The 19077-nt window shown below is 55.2% G+C and overlaps 2 protein-coding genes and 1 pseudogene across 5 annotated transcripts in view; 2 read left to right on the top strand and 1 right to left on the bottom strand.

The window, feature by feature from the left end:
• Window positions 1–4606, bottom strand: part of LOC128943635 (zinc finger protein 271-like) — a 684983-nt pseudogene extending 680377 nt beyond the window's left edge.
• Window positions 4607–6520: 1914 nt separating this feature from the next.
• LOC128943650 (zinc finger protein 239-like) lies at window positions 6521–18941 on the top strand. Of its 4 annotated transcripts, none has more exons than XR_008483744.1 (3): window positions 6521–6680; window positions 9083–9177; window positions 13094–13299. XR_008483744.1 is itself a non-coding variant. In XM_054286536.1 (3 exons), the coding sequence occupies exon 3, from the start codon at window positions 17724–17726 to the stop codon at window positions 18546–18548; it is 825 nt and encodes a 274-aa protein (XP_054142511.1). In that variant the 5' UTR covers window positions 6521–6680; window positions 9083–9166; window positions 17715–17723; the 3' UTR covers window positions 18549–18941. The 4 variants fall into 4 exon arrangements, 2 of the variants coding, with proteins under 2 accessions (XP_054142511.1, XP_054142512.1); XR_008483745.1 differs by lacking the exon at window positions 13094–13299 and adding an exon at window positions 9702–9876 and having other exon boundaries at window positions 9083–9166; XM_054286536.1 differs by lacking the exon at window positions 13094–13299 and adding an exon at window positions 17715–18941 and having other exon boundaries at window positions 9083–9166.
• LOC128943636 (zinc finger protein 271-like) overlaps window positions 17501–19077 on the top strand; it is a 592338-nt gene continuing 590761 nt past the window's right edge. Inside the window, exon 1 of the mRNA XM_054286526.1 lies at window positions 17501–17523. Within this exon, the coding sequence (XP_054142501.1) occupies window positions 17502–17523 (22 nt within the window). The 5' untranslated portion in view covers window position 17501. The remainder of the gene's footprint in view (window positions 17524–19077) is intronic.

The raw sequence follows: 19077 nt of genomic DNA, 5'->3' as shown, positions 1-19077 counted from the left end.
GGATGGAAAATAGGGAAAGGATCCAAAATAGGGGGGAACAGACCCTAAATAGGGGGGAAGTGACCCAAAACAGCGAAAGGACCCAAAGGACAGAGAAAGAATCCAAAATAGGGAGGAAAAGACACAAAATAGGGAGAAGGGACGCAAAAGAGGGGGAGAGGATCCAAAACAGAGGTAAACATATCAAAGTGGGGGGAAAGGACCCAAAATCAGAAGACAAAGGGTGTCACGGGCACAAAGCTCTTCCTGCACTTGGGGCACTCACAGGGCTGCCCTTAGTGGTGGCTCTGTTGGTGTCTGGTCAAGGCAGACCTCTCTGAGAAGCCCTTCCCACACTCAGAACACTCATAGGGCCTCTCCCCGGTATGGGTACGCCGGTGGGTGACGAGATTGCAGTTGCGGGTGAAGCCCTTCCCGCAGTCAGGGCAGCGGAAGGGCCTCTCATCTGTGTGAAGCTGCTGGTGCAGAATGAGACTGGAGCTGATTGGAAACGTCTTCTTGCATTTATCGCACTCGAAGGGCCTCTCCCCAGTGTGGATCCTCTGGTGGCCAACCAGGTGGGACTTTGACATGAAGCTCTTCCCGCACTCCCCACACTCGAAGGGCCTCTACCCGGTGTGGCTCCGCTGGTGGAAAATCAGTTCAGACCTCGACCTCAAGCTCTTCCCACACTGCCCACACTTACACTCCCCACACTTGTATGGCCGTTCCAGCCCTGTGTGGACTTTCATGTGGCGGGCCAGGTGGCACCTCCTCTGGTAGCTGTTCCCACATTCCCCACACTCAAAAGGCCGTTCCCCAGTGTGGTTTCTCTGGTGGATGGTCAGTTCAGAGTTCGTCCTGAAGCTCTTCCCACACTCTGCACACTCGTAGGACCGTTCCCCCGTGTGGGTCCTCAGGTGGGCAGTCAGGGTGGAGTGCTGGGCGAAGCTCTTTCCACACTCAGGACACTCGTAGGGCCTCTCCCCGCTGTGGATGCGCAGGTGGGTGACAAGGACAAACTTGTCCTTGAAGCTCTTTGCACAATGGGGGCAGCAAAAGGGCCTCTCATCTGTGTGACTCCGCTGATGCCTGACGAGACAGGAACTCGTCTGAAACCTCTTCCTGCATTTATCACACTTGTAGGGCTGTTCCCCGGTGTGGTTTCTCTGGTGGATGGTCAGTTCAGAGTTCATCCTGAAGCTCTTCCCACACTCCCCACATATGTAGGGCCCTTCCCCAACGTGGATTCTCATGTGGCGGATCAGCTTGGATCTGAACTTGAAGTTCTTCCCACATTCTGAGCACTTGTGGGGCTTCTCCTCATCCTGAAGCTGCTCATGGACCCCCAGCTCTGAGCTCCAGCTCCCTCCCTGGCCCAGGGTGGGTCTTTCCTCCTCGGATCCCCGTGATCTGCATTTGCAGCCCCTCCACGTGAGGGATCTCCGGGGCTTTTCCTCCCTGTTGGGTTCCTGTGCTGTGGAGCCGCTCAAAACAGCCTCTTCCACGAGGTTCTGCTGCCATGGGGATTTGCCCTCCCTGCTCTCCATCCTCAGCTCCTTCTCTGGGGGAGGAAGGACAAGGAGAGGATGGGATTTGCCTCCGTGCCACAGGGAAGGGCAAGGAGATGCCCCCAGTGCATCCCCAGCAGGACAGCTTTGGCAGCAGGGTTGTCCTGCAGCCGGGGGCCGTGCTGGGCTGGGAGATGGAGCAGGAGAGAGGGGGAAAGGGGCACTGACTTCCTCCTCACCTGCCTGGGGCTCCCGGGCCATCTTCCTCACAGCCTCCTCCTCCTCCTGCATCAGGCCAAGGTTTGGGAATGGGAAATCCTGTTGTGGAGGTGCAATATGTAATGTAAAGTAATTCATGTGTAGGGGGAAAATGTATAAAAATAAAATTGTAAAATAAATTAAACAGCACAGGAGCCTCTGACCATGGACAACCTAGAGACAGATTACCTCACTAAAGTTGTGAAACTCCTGGTGGCAGCAGGAAAAGATGCCTCCTTATCAAATAAAAGAACGTGGCTGGTGCAGAGATGAGCTTCCCCTGGAACCACCCGGGAACACCCCAGGACCATCAGTACTTGATAAGTATCATCAATAAAGATAACCAAAGTTGTCAAATGTGGGAATCCATAAAAATCAGAAGGTTTTAGGAAGGTGGTTAAATACAGGCCTCAGACAGCAGATTTGTGAACAGTGCTAAGGCAGCAGAAAAGTTTTCTAAGCTGTAGGGAAGACATGGGAAGTAGAACAATAAGAGCTGTGTAGATGGGCCTTCTAAGTTGCAACAAGTTTATTTAGTGTATATTTTAGAAGGTTAATTATGAATAGAGCTCTGTGCTTTGTCTCTTATAAACGAGCCATTGTGATGGAGAATAGGTCGCTATTGTTTTAACCAGAATTATGTGTGCTTCAGATTATTGGACAGAACTACTGTCAATATACTTTTGCTCTATGTGATTGGCTGAGACTGAGATTGAGACTGTCTTATGGTATGTTGTAACACTAAGTTTCTTTGGCTTTCTGCCTGCTGGACCAGCAAGCTGTAGCATCTTTCCTCTCCATTGTCATAACAATGTAATGAGATTGATGCTGGAAAAATAAAAGCTCAAGACACTGTTTCCAGTGGCCCCGTCCTGTTCGTGTCTGTATATAAACTGCCAGCGTAACAGTCAAAAAAATACATCTGAATACATGAGTTCTCCTGACATGATCAGCACCTGCCACCGCCCAAGAAATAGCAATTGTCCAGCCCTGCACAGTAAAAAGAAACTTCATACTTATGCGGGGTGACAAGAAATTGGGACACCTCTGACTCGGGCAGAAAAAACTGTAAAAAACAGCCCCATCAGAGACGGTATTTGTGAACACAGGGAGATCCGATGCGATAGAGGTCGGGTCCAGGTTCACCCAGAGCCGACCCTGGGTTCGACGCTCTCTTTGACTGTGGCTTTTAGAGGACCGTATTTCTGGTCGCAAAAATAAAATCTTTCCCATTTATAAATTTGGCTTTCTCGTTGATCATTTATAACAGGGGGAAAACAAGGTTGAGTGTGTTGGGTTTGATGTTCCCGCTGCCCAAGTGCAGCTGGAGAAGTCAGCGTCCCTTTCAGCCTCGGGGGGCCCGGAACCTGCTCGTCCCCAGCCTCCCGCACCCCTCCAGGCAGCCGGTTTGTCCCCCGGCTCCGGGACCGCCCCTCTGCGCTCTCCCCGCTCCGGGCTGTGGTAAATAGGTATGATTCGTGCTGACAAAATTGAAACAGTAATCAATATTGATACAGTAATTAATATTTCAAAATAACAATAAAACAGTTAAAAGTTGTAATGCCAAGAAAGAAAGGAGAGGAGGGGTTCCACCCCCCCACCCCTTTCCTGCAGATGTTCAAGGACAGGAAAAAGCAAGAGATAACAGTTACTACAAATTAACAGAAAGAAGGGAATATCTGGTTGGGTCTCAGGAAAAAGCCAGCTATAAGAGATTTATTGCTTTGATACTTAAATGTAATAGTATGTTACTTTTGGCTTACATCGTATGGCTTGGGGCACATGTGTAAGCCAGGGGTGAGTTGAAGGACATCGAAGAAGAGGAGAGGTCTTCATCAAAAATGACCCCCAAAGACTTGTGCAACCACCAAAACGAGTGGTGGAACCTGCACGGTAAAGGTGATGAGGGCGGAGGTAGAAGCGTGATGAATCGAAAATGGGAAGAGATGGCATTGACACATGGCATATAAGGGGGGAATCTTCACTTGGCAAGTTTGTACGTGAGGTGGCAAGGGTGCAGAACCCTGCACTCCGTACCCTGCGGTTATCTTTTACTTATGCGCTATTATTGGAACCAAATTATCCCTTCTTTTAATCAAATTATATTGTCAATATTTCAAGTGTATCCAATTTTATATGTTTTCTAAACTATTCAATTAAAATTGCTCCTACCTCTAATATTGTTTGGGTTTTCTGATGATGGGATAATTGGGCAAACATAACAGGGGCTCCCACGTTCGTCCCGGCTCTCCCGGGTACCCCCAAACCCGACATCCCCTCCTCCCTGGCGGTCCGGGGCGATCGCAAAGTGGGACCCCCCACAAGATCCCTGCAGGGGCATTTCCGGACCAGCTTTGGGGTCCTGCAAGACCCAAACATCCCCTGTCCCACAAAAAAATCCTCCCGGAACGCCCCCCCCCCGCCCCCGCCGATGGATTTGGGGCTCCCCCTCCCCGCTCACCTGCGGGTTCCGAGGGGGCGATGCAGCCGGAGCCGGGGGAGCTGCGGCCGGAGCGTGCGGGCGGGGGAGTCCCGTGGTGTTTGGGATGCTCATCTTCCTTCTCTTGTTCCGGTCTCCCTCCTCTTCCTCCCGCTCCTCCTCCGTCCCAGCCCGGCACGGGCAGTGCCGACCCCCAAAAGCAGCCGCGCTCTGCCCTGGGCGGGTTCCGAAACAACCGCCCCAGGCGCGGCACTGGGAGCGATCCTGGGAGCACCGGGAGCGATCCTGAGATGAGCGGGAAGGAACTGGGAGCGCTTTCCCTACCAGCCCCGCTCTTACCAGGAGCACTGGGAGGGAACGGGGAGCAAACAGCGCCCGGAGGCGGCTGCAGCCGGCGCTGGGCGGAACCACGATGGAAGGCGTGGTTATTGAAATACAGGAGCGATCGCGCGCTGGGATTGGTGGACGGGAGCAGCGCGGAGTTTGCTCGGTTGTGTGAGGGCCGGGAGGGGCCGGAGCGATGGCGGTGGCGTCCGGTGAGAGGGGACAGGGAGCGGGAATGGGGACAGGGAATGGAAATGGGAACAGGGAGCGTGAATGGGACTGGAAATGCGGACTGGGAGCGGGAATGGAGACAGGGAGCAGGACCGGGGAAGGGGATAGGGACCAGAAATGGGAGCAGAGATGGGGACAGAGTCCACAAACGGAGACAAGGACCAAGGGGGAGAATATGGGAACGGGAGGGGGAACATGGAAACAGTAACCGCAGAGAGAATATGGGCTGGGGATTGGTGCTCCAAAGTGTCCCACTGAAAGCCAGCAGGGGCTGTGAGCTCTGCAGCTGGGCCTCCCCTGCGCTGCTGCGGCCCAGGGCCCAAAGGCGGGAGCTGCAGCCTCGCTCCTGTCCCAAGAACAGGAGCCTCCTCCAGGCCCATGGCCCCTGCCTGGCCCCAGCGTGAGGGAGGGCTCTGAGGCACAGCGGCTGCTGGCAGGAGGGGCTGCTCCGGCCAGCTGGGGGCCTCTGAGAAATGCCCAAAGCCTTGTGCTCTCTGCAGCTGGCCAAGGACAGCAGCGGGGCTGAACGGTTCGTGTGGCACAGCCAGCCCGAGCTGTGCAGCCCTCAGGGCCCCATGGGAGAGGCGGCCCTCGGGAATGGGACCGGGAGTACGGGACTGGGACCAATACTGGGATCAGGCATGGATACAGGGACAGGAAATACGGGACTGGGGACAAGGACATGAATGGGGACAGGGACCAGGACTAGGACCAGGAATATGGGAGAGGGACCTGGAATGGGACCAGGAATGGGAATATGGGAACGGGACAGGGAATACAGGAATGGAAATCTCAGAGGAGCATTGGGACCAGGAGTAGGAACAGGACAGGGAATGTGGGACAGAAACAGAAATTGAGACCGGGAGTGGGATTCACGCTGGGATGGGAGCACAACGTGTCCCAGAGCAGGGTGACATGGGAATGGGAGGGAGAGAGGGATCCTGCACAAGGGACACCGGGAACTGAGATGGGGGACATGGGGACAGTCCTGGGCCAGGGACTCCTTGATCAGCTGCCCCAGAACCTCCACCGGGATCTCCCAGTGCAGCTGGAGCTGCTTGGCCTGGGGTGCCCAAAGGCCTGAGCAACCCCCAAGTCCCTCCAAGGAACCCTCAGCTCCCTCAAACCCAGCATCCCCCACATCCCCTGCAAGATTCCCCCATGTCCCCATCCTTGCCTTGGTTCAACATCTTTATTTTTACCCAGTTTTTAGGTTTTTTGAAAGGACAAAGAGAAATTAAAAGAATATCAAGGGTACAGGAGCCAGGAAGAATTGGAGCCCCCCAGGCAGGTGTCTTCCCAACATGGATCACCAGCACCAAGGATCACCGGGGCTCTGCCCACCTTGGGTCACTGGGGATCATCTGGCGTGGACTGTCCCATGGGGGATGGAGCTGGAGCAGTGCACGGAGCTCTTCCCGCACTCAGGGCACTCACAGGGCTGCCCTTAGTGGTGCCTCCATTGGTGTTGGGTCAAGGCTGAGCTCTGGCAGAAGCTCTTCCCACACTTGGGACACTCATGGGCCTGTGACATCACAAGGAGCAGAGATGGGTGTCAGGCGCCCACCAAAGCTGCTTTCATTCCCTTCCAGAGATGGAGAGGAGAGAGAAAATAGAATGAAATCTTCATGGGTTAAGGACTGGGACAGATCATTCAGCAAATGCTATCATGGGCAAAACAGTTCAAAATTAGAGACATTAATTGAATTTATTACTATCAATCAGAGCAGGATAGTGAGAAGTAAAATAAAGTTTTAGAAACACCTTCTGCCCCTCCCTCCCAGCTCTGCCTCCTCCCCCAGTGGTGCAGGCAGACAGGCATGGGGGTTCTGCTCAGTTCATTCCTGTTGTTTCTCCTGCTGCTCAAGGAGAGGAGTCGTTCCCCTGCTGCACCATGGGGTCCCTCCTGGAGACACTTCTCCATGAACTTCTCCAAGGTGAGTTCATCTCAGGGACAGCAGCTCTTCACAAACTGCTGCAGCGTGCCTCACTCTCCCATGGGCTCACATGGAAGGACCCTGCTCCAGCGTGGGCTCCTCTCTCCATGGGTTTGCAGGCCCCTGCCTGGTCCCTGCTCCAGCACAGGTTTCTCATGGAGTCACAGCCCCTGCTCAGACACCCCCTGCTCCAGCACGGGCTCCTCCAGGTGCTGCAGGTGCATCTCTGCTCTCCGTGCCCTCCATGGGCTGCAGGGGCTCAGCTGCCTCCCCAGGGGCTGCCCCAGGGAATTTCAGGGCAATCAGCTCCAGCCCCTGCAGCAGCTCCTGCCCCTTGTCCTGCCCTGCCCTGGGGTGTGCAGAGTTGTTCCTCTCTCATGTTCTCACCCTGGTCACAGCTACAACTACATGATAACCGATTTTCGTACATCTCTTATCCCAAAGGTGTTACCACCATTTCTAACAGGCCCAGCCTTGGCCAGCGGCTGGTCTGTCCTGGAGCTGGCTGGAATTGCCTTTGTGGGACATGGAGGAGCAGCTGCTTCCATCATCCTCTCACAGAAAGTGCTCCTAGGGCCCCCTCTTACCAAAACCTAGCCATGCAAACCTAGTATAAGTGTGATAGGATTTTATTACCATTATTCATTCTTTTTATTGCTATTTTGGCTACTTTTGCTCTTAATATTACAGTTATTACTAGTATTTTTTAATCTTTTTGACTCTATATTAAGAGTGTCTTTAGTAGAACTTGAAACAAGAGTTCTTAATTGCAAGTAGAAGTTATCATTTTTCCAGCCTCTTGCCCTGCCCTGTTCTGTGTCATTGCTGTGTGTGAAGCTGCTGCTGCCAGGGCTCCCCATTTCCCTGGTTTGGGAAATTCGATGGCATTGCTCACATGTCAGAAAGAGAGGGCTCATTCCAATCAAATGCATTGCCTGAACTCTTCTAGTCCCAGTGTTGGAAGCTTGTTTTGTAATGTTGCTGACTTTCTCAGCACCTGTTAATATTTGTGATTTTATGACAAAATGTTCTGGGATGGGATTTTGCAAGATTCTGTAATCAGTGTTCAGTTTTGCTCTGGGATTTCTTAATGGTGTGTTGTGGGATCTCAGTCTCTCAGAACTGGGGTGCAGGGTGAACCAGACCCCCCCTGGGGGGCTCGGGAGTCCTGGAATGCTGCCAGAGATGTCTGGTGGCTGGACTTTGATCCCACATGGGAGATGACATCAGTATGAGGACGGGAGGATTTCACTGGGGTGAATGGTGAAGGGACAAGTTAATTGGAGTGTGAGATACAGGGTTTAAGATCCCTGTACAGGGGGGTCTAGAGAGGCAAGATGGAGGGATTGGGGCGTGCCCTTCTCCTTCTTCTTCTTCCTCTGGGCCTCCATCTTCTGTGGTGATGTTGGCACTCCGGGATTGGACCTTACTAGGGGAACACTGGTTAATAAGGGTAGAGGGTATTGGAGAAAAATGATAAATATTGTATACGTAACTCCGGGTATAAAGATAGGTGACCGCCCCAGGGGCTTTCAGTGTGTGCCCATGGCTGACTGCTGAGCAGAACTCTGTCAGGCCAAGAGAAAATCTTTTAGATAAGCAATTAATAAACACCAAGACCGAGAACAAATCCGAAGCTTCCTCTCGTCCTTTCGAACCCGGGGGCCCAAGGCCATCTTTGGGCTTTTCCCCAGACCATCTGAACAGCCCAGAAATCCCACAGTGTGTCAGAACTGAATGCAGCATTTTGGGTGGGAAACCTTCAGTCGGAGCTAGGATTGTCTCAGCAGCAGCTGGTTTTGCACATGTAAGCAGAGATAACAAAGATTCCATGAGCTGAATATTCAGCCTTGCGGCAGAATCCGCAGTGCCTCAGCGGCACCGGAGCTGGAGGAGCCTCTGCAGCCTGCGGGGTCGGACATCCCGATAAGGGGGACCCCGGGAGCCTGGAACGTGGAGCCCGGATAAGGGGGACCCTCTGCAGGAGATGTTGGGACCATGGACAAGAGAGACCCATGGGTACCCCGGGGCCCTGAAACGGGGACCCTGCACAGCTGGTACCCCTGGAGCCCCTCTGACACCCACCTGGGAGCCCAGGGAAGGGAACCTCTGGGATTGCCAGGAGCCCCTGCAGCCCAGAGAGAGGGGACACCAATACACACTGGAGCTGCAGAAGGCCAGGCAGGAGGGACCCCTGAACCCCAAAGTGGAGAGACCAGAGCGGGGAACTCCTGGGTGAATGGTTGTTTGGTGAATCCTGGTGGTTTGGGTTTTTATGAGGGTGGCTGAACCTTGCTGGTCTGGAGGTTTTTATGGACACCAGACACCTGGTGACTTCTGGAGATGGAATTGGGCAGGAGGAACACCCAAGCCAACACACTCACACCTTGTTTATTCCCCAGAAAAGGAATTTCAGTTCCCAAAGTTTGACCAGATGGAGGAGGAGACCATGAGGAAGATGAAGATGCCCTGGCAGCCCCAGGCAGGTGAGGAAGAAGTCAGTGCCCCTTTCCCCCTCTCTCCTGCTCCATCTCCCAGCCCAGCAGGACAACCCCACTGCCAACGCCATCCTGCCAGGAGTGGATTGGAGAAATCTCTTTCTCCCTGTGGCACAAAAATAAATTTCCTTCCTTCCTTCCTTCCTTCCTTCCTTCCTTCCTTCCTTCCTTCCTTCCTTCCTTCCTTCCTTCCTTCCTTCCTTCCTTCCTTTTATCCTTCCTTCCTTCCATCCTTCCTCCCTCCCTCCCTTCCTTCCCTCCTTCCCTCCTTCCTTCCTTCCTTCCTTCCGCCACTTCCATCCGCCACTTCCTTCCGCCACTTCCTTCCGCCACTTCCTTCCGCCACTTCCTTCCTTCCGCCACTTCCTTCCTTCCGCCACTTCCTTCCTTCCGCCACTTCCTTCCTTCCGCCACTCCCTTCCGCCACTTCCTTCCTTCCGCCACTTCCTTCCTCCACTTCCTTCCTTTTTCTTGTTCCTTTCTCTCCTTGTCCTTCCTCCCCCATAAAAGGAGCTGAGGCCAGAGACCAGGGAGGACAAATCTCCACAGCAGAACCTCATGCAAGAGGCTGTTCTGAGAGGCTTGACAGTGCAGGAATTCAATGGGGACAAAAAGCCCCGGAGATCCCACATGAAGAGGGGCTGCAAACCCAGCCCAGGAAGCCATGAGGAGGAAAGACCCACCCTGTGCTGGGAAAGCAGCCGGGATGCAGCTTGGAGCTGTTGGTTCCTGAGCACCTTCATGGCAGGGAGAAGCCCTACAAGTGCTTGGAATGTGGGAAGAGCTTCAGGCAGTGCTCCAGCCTCCTCACCCACCTTTGCATGCACCTGGCTGGGACCCCCTTTGAGCAGGGCCAGATTTGAGCCAGAATATTGGGAGTCCCAGAGCCAGCCTGGTGAGTGCACCCAGCACATCCCCCACTGGCCCAGAGCTGCTGCAAGTCCAGAACAGCCAGAGCAGGGCTGAGCTGGGGGAGCCAGGGGCTGCGGGATCCACAGCAATAGGGGTTATCTGTGGGGCTGGGATGGGAGCTGTCCTCCTGCTCCTCACCGTCCTGTGCTTCCCAGAGCCCAGTCACTCCCAGTATGATTCCTGTTGCCCTCAGCATGGTTCCAATTGCTCCCTGTTGCTTCCAGTGGCCTCCAGTATAGTCCCAGTCACTCCCTGTATGATCCCAGTCTCTTCCACCAGGGTCCCAGTCATGCCCAGTTGCCCTCAGTGTAGACCCAGTCACTCCCACTTGCTCCCAGTTGCCTCCAGCATGGTCCCTGTTGTCCCCAGCATGGTCCCTGTTGTTCCCAGTGTGGTCTCTGTCACTCCCAATAGGGTTACAGACACTCCCAGTATATCCCAGTTGCCCCAGCATGCTTGGAGTCATTCCCAGTCACTCCCAGTATGATCTCCGTATGATCCCAGGAGAGCCCAGTCACTTCCAGTAGGAGCTCATGGAGCAAAGCTCATGGAACGCCTGGAGGACCCAGCCAGAGGAGGGTCCCTCCAAGTTCTCTGGCTGCAGGAAGAGCCCCAAGGAGCAGAGGTGCCACCAGAGCCACCACCCCAAGTAGGAGGTGGTAACAGCTCTGCAGCCTGGGGCCTGGGACCACCAGGGGGGCCTCCAGATGGACACCCCAGCAAGTGGCTCACACAGCCCCTCCTCCTGTGCCCAAAACCCCACCCTTGGCATCCCTCATCCCTCCCTGCAGTCCCCTCTCCAACATCTGCAGGCCTCTGGCAAGAGCCCAAAGGGATGGAAGTGCCTAAAACGGTGATGAAGTGCCTGAGCTGCTCCCAGCTGTGGATGTTCCTGTCCACAGACCTCCCCTGGTCAGTGCCACAGGGGGGCAGGGAAAATATTTAGGGGATCCTGAGGGGATTGGAAGGGGCTTTTGGTGGCTCTTGGGGGCATTTCTGGTGCTAGGAGGGTGTAGGGGGCTTTTGAGGGGTCTGTGGCGGAGTTTTGGGAGTTCTGGAAGGGCTGTGCAGCTTGGAAAGAATTTGGGTGAGTCTTTGGAGGGGTGGAAAAGAGTTTTGATGGATCTTGAGGCCATTTCTGTTGTATGGAGTGGTTTGGGGAGTGAGCAGAGATCTGTGGGGTGGTTTGAGGGGGCTGGGAGGGGCTTTTAGGCAGTCATGACCCCCCAGACCCCCAGAGCTGCCACCAGACCCTGCCCACAAGGTGCTGCTGGGGGACAGGGGCTTCATGTAGGGGTTTGTCTTCCTGGCACCCTGGGAGTGAGGGGGGATCCCCCTGGGCTGTGTGTGACCCTCCCATCCTGGTGTCACCCCCTTGTCCCTCCCCACAGGGCTCCTGCCCCAGCTCCTGCTCCCCCCAGAGGGAATTTGGGGAGGGGGCACAGGGAGTGCACAGCCCCCACCAGGGGATGACGCCGGCCCAGCCCCTTTGTTCAGCACCAAGCTGGGCCTGGGGCCGCAGGAGGAAGAGGCTGATGGGAAGCAGATCCTGCAGCTGGGACAGTGCTTGGGGTCAGGGCAAGGTCCTGCCCTGCACACCTGGCTCACGTGTGACCCTGCCCCGGGACATTCCCATCCCCACGGATCCCATCCCCAAAATCTCACTCCTGGGATCCCTCACCTGTCTTTGTAGTCCCTGCTCCAACACCTCCAGGCCTTTGGGAAGGGCCCTGATGCCGACAGAACTTAGATCAAAGTTACAAAGTGATGATATAGCTTGAGTTATATCAGTATAACCTGATAGATCTATATAACCTGATATCAATAGAACCTAAATCATGACTTTTTATATATCTATATAAATATACTTAGATAACCTGAATCATCCTTTTTTTGTGCCTATATAACCTGATATAAATAACTTTGTACAGTGCAATGGCTTTTTTATGATTAACTATTTGCTTAATGCTGAATAGACAGAAAAAAGAAGAAAAAAACCTCACCAGGTGGAGAGCTTCAGAGATAGATAGGGATAGTACTAATGAGAAATTGTGCAAAGCCAATGAGCCACAAAACAAATAATTTAGGCTGGTTAGGACCAGACACACCAAGGAACACCATAACAGCACATGCTCCAAAGACCAAGTTGAAAACTTCAGATGTGAAGAAAGCCTTGGAAGCCTTTCCTAAAATGCCCTCCCTGCAAAACCAGGACAATCACAGACTCCTGACAGACCCCAGATTAGGAAAGTGCAAGTGCACTGCAGAAGAACTATCTAATACCCATGAGCTCATACAATGTAAGTGAGTCCTGCAGGTAGGTGATGATGTTGTAGTGACACAGTGACACTGAGCAACACCTACTGCATGAATATACCATAGCACGTGACATCTAAAAACACCGCTCTGTGGGGATTTATTTCCAGCTTATATTTCGGGCATCAGCCCAAAGGGATGGAATTTCCTACCCAGGGTTCCCACCAAGCCCAAGTGTGGATTTGCAACCCACAATTTTCCCAGTTTGCCTCTCCTTTTCCCCACGTTGGATTCCCCCTGCCCCCATCAGATGGGAGAAGCTGAGAGCCCCACACTGCCCATCCCGGTCTCTCCCAGCTCAATCCCTGCTCCTGTGACTTCTAGAGATGGGCTTGGGCAGGAGGAATCCCCAGCTCTCACACCTTGTTTTCATCCCCAAACCAGGATTTGCCATTCCCAAACCTTGGCCCAATGCAAAAGGAGGAGGAGGCTGCGAGGAAGAAGAAGATGTCCCGGGAGCTTAATGCAGGTGAGGAGGAAGTCAGTGCCCCTTTCCCCCTCTCTCCTGCTCCATCTCCCAGCCCAGCACGGCCCCCGGCTGCAGGACAACCCTGCTGCCAAAGCTGTCCTGCTGGGGACGCACTGGGGGGATCTCCTTGCCCTTCCCTCCGTGGCAACGGAGGCAAATCCCTTTCCCTCCTTGTCCTTCCTCCCCCAGACCAGGAGCTGAGGATGGAGAGCAGGGAGGACAAATCCCCACAGCAGAACCTCGTGGAAGAGCCTGTTTTGAGCGGCTCCACAGCACAGGAACCCAACGGGGAGGAAAAGCCCCGGACATCGGGCACAAGGAGAGGCTGCAGACACAGATCACAGGGATCTGAGGGGGAAAGACACACCCGAGGCTGGGGAGGCGGCCGGAGCTCAGAGCTGGGAGCAACTTCAAGATGAGGAGAAGCCCCAGAAGTTCTTGGAATGTGGAAAGAGCTTCAGACAGAGCTTCAGGCTCCTCACCCACCTTCAGGTGCACACGGGGCAGCGGCGCTGGGAGTGTAGGGAATGTGGGAAGAGGTACAGGCACAGCTCCCACCTCTACCACCAGCGGGTGCACACCACAGAACGGCCCTACACGTGCTTGGAATGTGGGAAGAGCTTCAGTGTTCGATCCACTCTGACCTCCCACCAGAAGGGCCGCACTGGGGAACAGCCCCACGAGTGTTCCGAGTGTGGGAAAAAGGCTCGGAGCAGTTTGGATCTCCTCAAGCACAGCACACCAGTGTCCCGAGTGTGGGAAGACCTTCAGGCACAGCTGTAGCTCGACCCAACACAAACAGAGCCACCGCTAAGAGAAGCCCTGAGAGTGTCCTGAGTGCGGGAAGAGCTTCCTGTGCTGCTCCAGCTCCAAGCCCCACGGGAGGATCCACGCTGGATGATCCCCAGTGACCCCCGGTGGGCAGAGCCCAGTGATCCGTGTTGGGAAGGCACCTGCCTGCAGGCTCCACATCCTCCTGGGTCCCCATGGCCTGGGTTTTCTTGTCATTTCTCTTTGTCCCTTCAAAACACCCAAAACTGGAGTAAAAAAATAAAGACATTGAACGGAGACATTGATGGGAACATGGGGGGATATTCCAGGGGATGTGGGGGATGCTGGGTCCAAGGGATTTGAGGGTTCCTGGGAGGGATCTGGGGGTTGCTCAGGGCTTTGGGCACCCCAGGCTGAGTGGCTCCAGCTGTGCTGGGAGGCCCTGGTCGCAGTTCTGGGGCAGCTGATCAAGGCCCCCCTGCCCTGGGACTGTTCCCATCTCCCCCATCCTGGTTCCTGAAGTTCCCTGTACAGGATCCCCCTCTCCCTGCTGTCACCCTCCTTTCCTCTGGCCCATTCCCATGTCACCCCACTCTTGGGCCCATTCTGCTTCCATGCCAGTCTGAATCCCATCCCCAGTCTCATTCCCTGTCCCTGTCCTGTCTGTCTGGTTGTATTGCACTAAGTTGTTTCTTTAGTTATTGTTCTGCACTGGCTGGTCTTGTTATTTTGCAGGGAATAGTTGATGTTGTATCACATGGTTTGTCCCGCACACACCCCTCTCCCCCAAAGCCCCGGTGCTGCTCTTGCCCTGGGTTACTCCTCCCCTCAGCCCTCCCATCAGTTGTATCCCATTGGCCGTGGCCTCTCTCCTCCGCCCCCCTTTCCCTGGGTTTAAAATCACCCGCGATCAGACACTTGATCTCTTTTCCCCTCTTGGACCTGCCTGGAGTGATTCCACAGTTAAGGTGGGATTTTTGGTCCCGAGGAGAAAAGCGCCTCCCGTCCTTTACGTTGGTCCTTGTGAGATAGTGAGGCCCGGGGGTCCAGAGCTGCCAAACCAGACCCCACAAAGGCCCTGGGTCAACCTTACATTGCCGTTCCCATATTCCAAATCCCATATTCCCCGTCCTGTTCCCATATTCCCAATCCTACTACTGGTCCCGCATTTCCATTTCTGTATTCCCTGTCTCACTCCCATATTCCCATTCCCACTCTCACTCCTCTATTCCTGTTCCCAATCCCGATACCATCTTCCTAATCCCCGTCCCATATTCTCTCTCTGGTTCCTGTTTCCATATTCCCTGTCCCATTCCAATATTCTCATCCCCAGTCCCATTCCAGGTCCCTCTCCCATTTTCTCAATCATATCCCAGTCCCTGTCCCTGTTCCCATTTCCGGTTGCAGTCCCAATAGCCTGGTCCTTGTTCTGGTCCCTGTCCCTATCTCCTATTTCCAGTCTAATTCCTGGTTCTATTCCCAGTCCCTGTCCCCATTCCTGGCCCTGTTCCCAATCCCGGTCCTGTCCTGGTCCCATTCCTGAGGGCTGCACAGCTCGGGCTGGCTGTGCCACACAAACCGTTCAGCCCCGCTGCTGTCCTTGGCCAGCTGCAGAGAGCACAAGGCTTTGGGCATTTCTCAGAGGCCCCCGGCTGGCCAGAGCAGCCCCTCCTGCCAGCAGCCGCTGTGCCTCAGAGCCCTCCCTCACGCTGGGGCCAGGCAGGGGCCATGGGCCTGGAGGAGGCTCCTGTTCTTGAGACAGGAGCGAGGCTGCAGTTCCCGCCTTTGGGCCCTGGGCCGCAGCAGCGCAGGGGAGGCCCAGCTGCAGAGCTCACAGCCCCTGCTGGCTTTCAGTGGGACACTTTGGAGCACCAATCCCCAGCCCATATTCTCTCTGCGGTTGCTGTTTCCATGTTCCCCGTCCCGTTCCCATATTCTCCTCCTTGGTCCTTGTCTCCATTTGCGGACCCTGTCCCCATCTCTGGTCTCATTCCTGGTCCCTATTCCCTTCCCCGGTCCCACTCCCGGCCCCCATTCTCGGCTCCTGTCCCCATTCCCGGTGCCATTTCTGGTCCCTGCCCGCATTCCCGGTGCCATTCCCGGTCTCCATTCCCAGTCTCTGTCCCTAGTCCCGGTCCCCTTCCCCGGTCCCATTCTCGGTCCCTATATCCATTCTTGGTCCCGTTCCCACTCCCTGTCCCCATTCCCGCTCTCCGTCCCCTCTCACCGCACGCCACCGCCATCGTTCCGGCTCCCCCGGCCCTCACACAACCGAATAAACCCCGCGCTGCTCCCGTCCACCAATCCCAGCGCGCGATCGCTCCTGTATTTGCATAACCACGCCTTCCACCGTGGTTCCGCCCACCGCCGGCTGCGGCCGCCTCCGGGCGCTCTTTGCTCCCAGTTCCCTCCCAGTGCTCCTGGTAAGAGCGGCACTGGCAGGGAAAGCGCTCCCAGTTCCTTCCCGCTGCTCTCAGGATCGCTCCCGGTGCTCCCAGGATCACTCCCAGTGCCGCGCGGGGCGGTGTTGTTTCGGAACGCGCGCCCAGGACAGAGCGCGGCTGCTTTTGGGGGTCGGCACTGTCCGGGCCGGGCTGGGAGCGGAGGAGGAGCGGGAGGAAGAGGAGGGACAGAGGAGGAGGAGGAGGAAGAGGAGGACCGGGAGGAAGACGAGCGGCAGAACTACGCTGGTTTCCCCGCCGCCTTCCCCCGCCCCTCAGGCCGAAGCTCCCCCGGCTCCTGCTGCATCGCCCCCTCCAGCAGCCGCAGGTGAGCGGGATGGGGGAGCTCGCACCAGATCCATCGTGGGGGGGTCTCCGGGAGGGTTTTTTCGTGGGGCAGGGGATGTTTGACTCTTGCAGGACCCCAAACCCGAACCGTAAATTTCCCGTGGAGAGAGCATGGGCGGTCTCACGTTCGCCTGGTACCGGCGGGCACGGGGGCGATCTCGGGCTGGGAGATGCCCTGGAGAGCTGGGGGGAGCTCGGGAGCCCCGGAGCGGGGAGAGCGCAGAGGGGCGATCCCGGAGCCGGGGGACAAACCGGCTGCCTGGAGGGGTGCGGGATGCTGGGGATGAGCGGGCTCCGGGCCTCCTGAGGCTGAAAGGGGCGCTGACTTCTCCAGCTATACTTGGGCAGCGGGACCATGAAACCCAACGCGCTCAGCCCTTGTTTTCCCCCAAACCAGGATTTCCCATTCTCAAACCTTGGCCCGATGCAGGAGGCTGATGCCGAATTTTGCCCCAAAAGGCGAGAATAACTGCCTAAGAGACTCAATTTAAGTCAGCATAGACAGGAGGTATTTTATTACGACACGTCGGAGAAATCACAAAAGGGATTTCTCCCTATCTCGTAACAAAAGCAAGCCTTTTATACAGTTTTGAATATAAAGTTACATCATATCACATGCATAATCATGTTTTTTCATGCATATTCATAAGAGGCGTGGTGTAGGCGGAGCGTGGGCGGAGACATCTCTTTTGAGGATCATTTTGGTGGTCGTTCCGGTTGCCTTCATCGTGGACAGGGGTCACCTGATGAGTCTTCCTCCTTAAACTTTTGAACTCCTATCCTAATATGGCCAATTCCCAGTGTACTTGGCTTGGTCCCCATGGCTTGGCAAGGCTCTTAGGGTCAGTTTGACATTGTTGGCTCTGAACATGCTTAGCCCATCAATTCCCCTATCCCTATCTCTCTTTCCTGTCATTGTGTTCCATGCCTTAGCCGATTTATTGCTCTATATGTTTCCTAAGTGCTATGCTTTCTTCGAATGTTTCACATTCCATGTTTTAACTCATTATTTCTTGAAGGCTATCCGTTTTGGGGCTTCAAGGCCGTGAGGAAGAAGAAGAGGAAGATGGCCCGGGAGCCCCAGGCAGGTGAGGAGGAAGTCAGTGCCCCTTTCCCTCTCTCTCCTGCTCCATCTCCCAGCCCAGCACGGTCCCCGGCTGCAGGACAACCCTGCTGCCAAAGCTGTCCTGCTGGGGATGCACTGGGGGCATCTCCTTGCCCTTCCCTGTGGTACAGAGGCAAATCCCATCCTCTCCTTGTCCTTCCTCCCCCAGAGCAGGAGCTGAGGATGGAGAGCAGGGAGGACAAATCCCCACAGCAGAACCTCATGGAAGAGGCTGTTTTGAGCAACTCCACAGCGCAGGAATCCAATGGGGAGGAAAAGTCTTGGAGAACCCGCATGAGGAGGGGCTGCAAACACAGATCTCGGGGATCTGAGGAGGAAAGTTCCACCCAGGGCCAGGAAGGCGGCCAGAGCTCAGAGCTGGGGGTCCATGAGCAGCTTCAGGTTGGGGAGAAGCCCCACAAGTGCTCGGAATGTGGGAAGAGCTTCAGCAAGAGATCCTACCTGGTCCGCCATTGGAGAATCCACACAGAGGTTCAGCCATATGAGTGTCCCGAGTGTGGGAAGAGCTTCAGGAGGAGCTGCTACCTGCCTGTCCACCTGCGGATCCACACTGGAGAGAGACCCTACAAGTGTGATAAATGCAGGAGTAGGTTTCAGACCAGTTCTCATCTCCGCCAGCACCAGCGCATTCACTCAGATGAGAGACCCTTCCGCTGCCCTGACTGCAGGAAGGGCTTCAATGACAATTCCACCCTCGTCAGGCACCGCCGCATCCACAGCGGAGAGGGGCCTGGGGCGAGGCCGTACGTGTGTGATCAATGCTCGAAGGCATTTAAGACCAGCTCCCATCTCCTGCTTCACCTGCGCACTCACACAGACGAGAGGCCCTTCCGCTGCCCCGACTGCGGGAAGGGCTTCCAGCGCAACACCCACCTTACCAGCCACCGGCACATCCACACCGGGGAGACGCCCTATGAGTGTCCCGAGTGTGGGAAGAGATTCCGGCAAAGCTCAGCCGTGACCCACCATCAACGGAGGCACCACTAAGGGCAGCCCTGTGAGTGCCCTGAGTGCAGGAAGAGCTTCCTGCGCTGCTCCAGCTCCATCCCCTATGGGAGGTCCACCCTGGATGATCCCCAGTGACCCCCAGTGATCTGTGGTGCCAGTGATCCCTGTTGGGAAGACACCTGGCTGGGGGGCTCCACATCCTCCTGGCTGCCTGTGGGTACCTGCACACATCCATGGACCAACATCCAAAATCCATTTTGTAGAGCTGATTTGTCCACTCCTGACCCCAGAAAAAAATCACTTTTTGCCTCTTCTGGTGGCCTTAACAACACTGGATAGCCTTGGAAGTCTTCTCCAACATAAATCCATCGTTTTAATTCTCTCTGGCCCACAGATATCTTCCACAGCCCAATTTGGAGGGACTGGGGCAAAACCCTCAATTTTCCAATTGTCAAGACAGTTGGGTGGCAACCCCTCCAAAGAGGTGCTTCCCACCCGCCAAGCACATGGTTGCTCTGCCAGCAGTGATATATAAATAGTTTGGTTTTTTTTTTTGCCTTGAAACTAA

The sequence above is a fragment of the Melozone crissalis genome, unplaced genomic scaffold (assembly GCF_028551555.1).
Source record: "Melozone crissalis strain CALT ecotype California unplaced genomic scaffold, PUWL_Pcris_2 ptg000052l_1, whole genome shotgun sequence".
In the NCBI taxonomy this organism is placed as follows: Eukaryota; Metazoa; Chordata; class Aves; order Passeriformes; family Passerellidae; genus Melozone; species Melozone crissalis.
Note: the sequence above shows the minus strand (reverse complement) of the source record. Positions and strands in the feature narration are given on the sequence as shown.

Coding starts and splice junctions, on each gene's coding strand:
- LOC128943650 (XM_054286536.1), top strand. CDS start 17,724: ATGGAGAGCAGGGAGGACAAATCCCCACAGCAGAACCTCATGGAAGAG.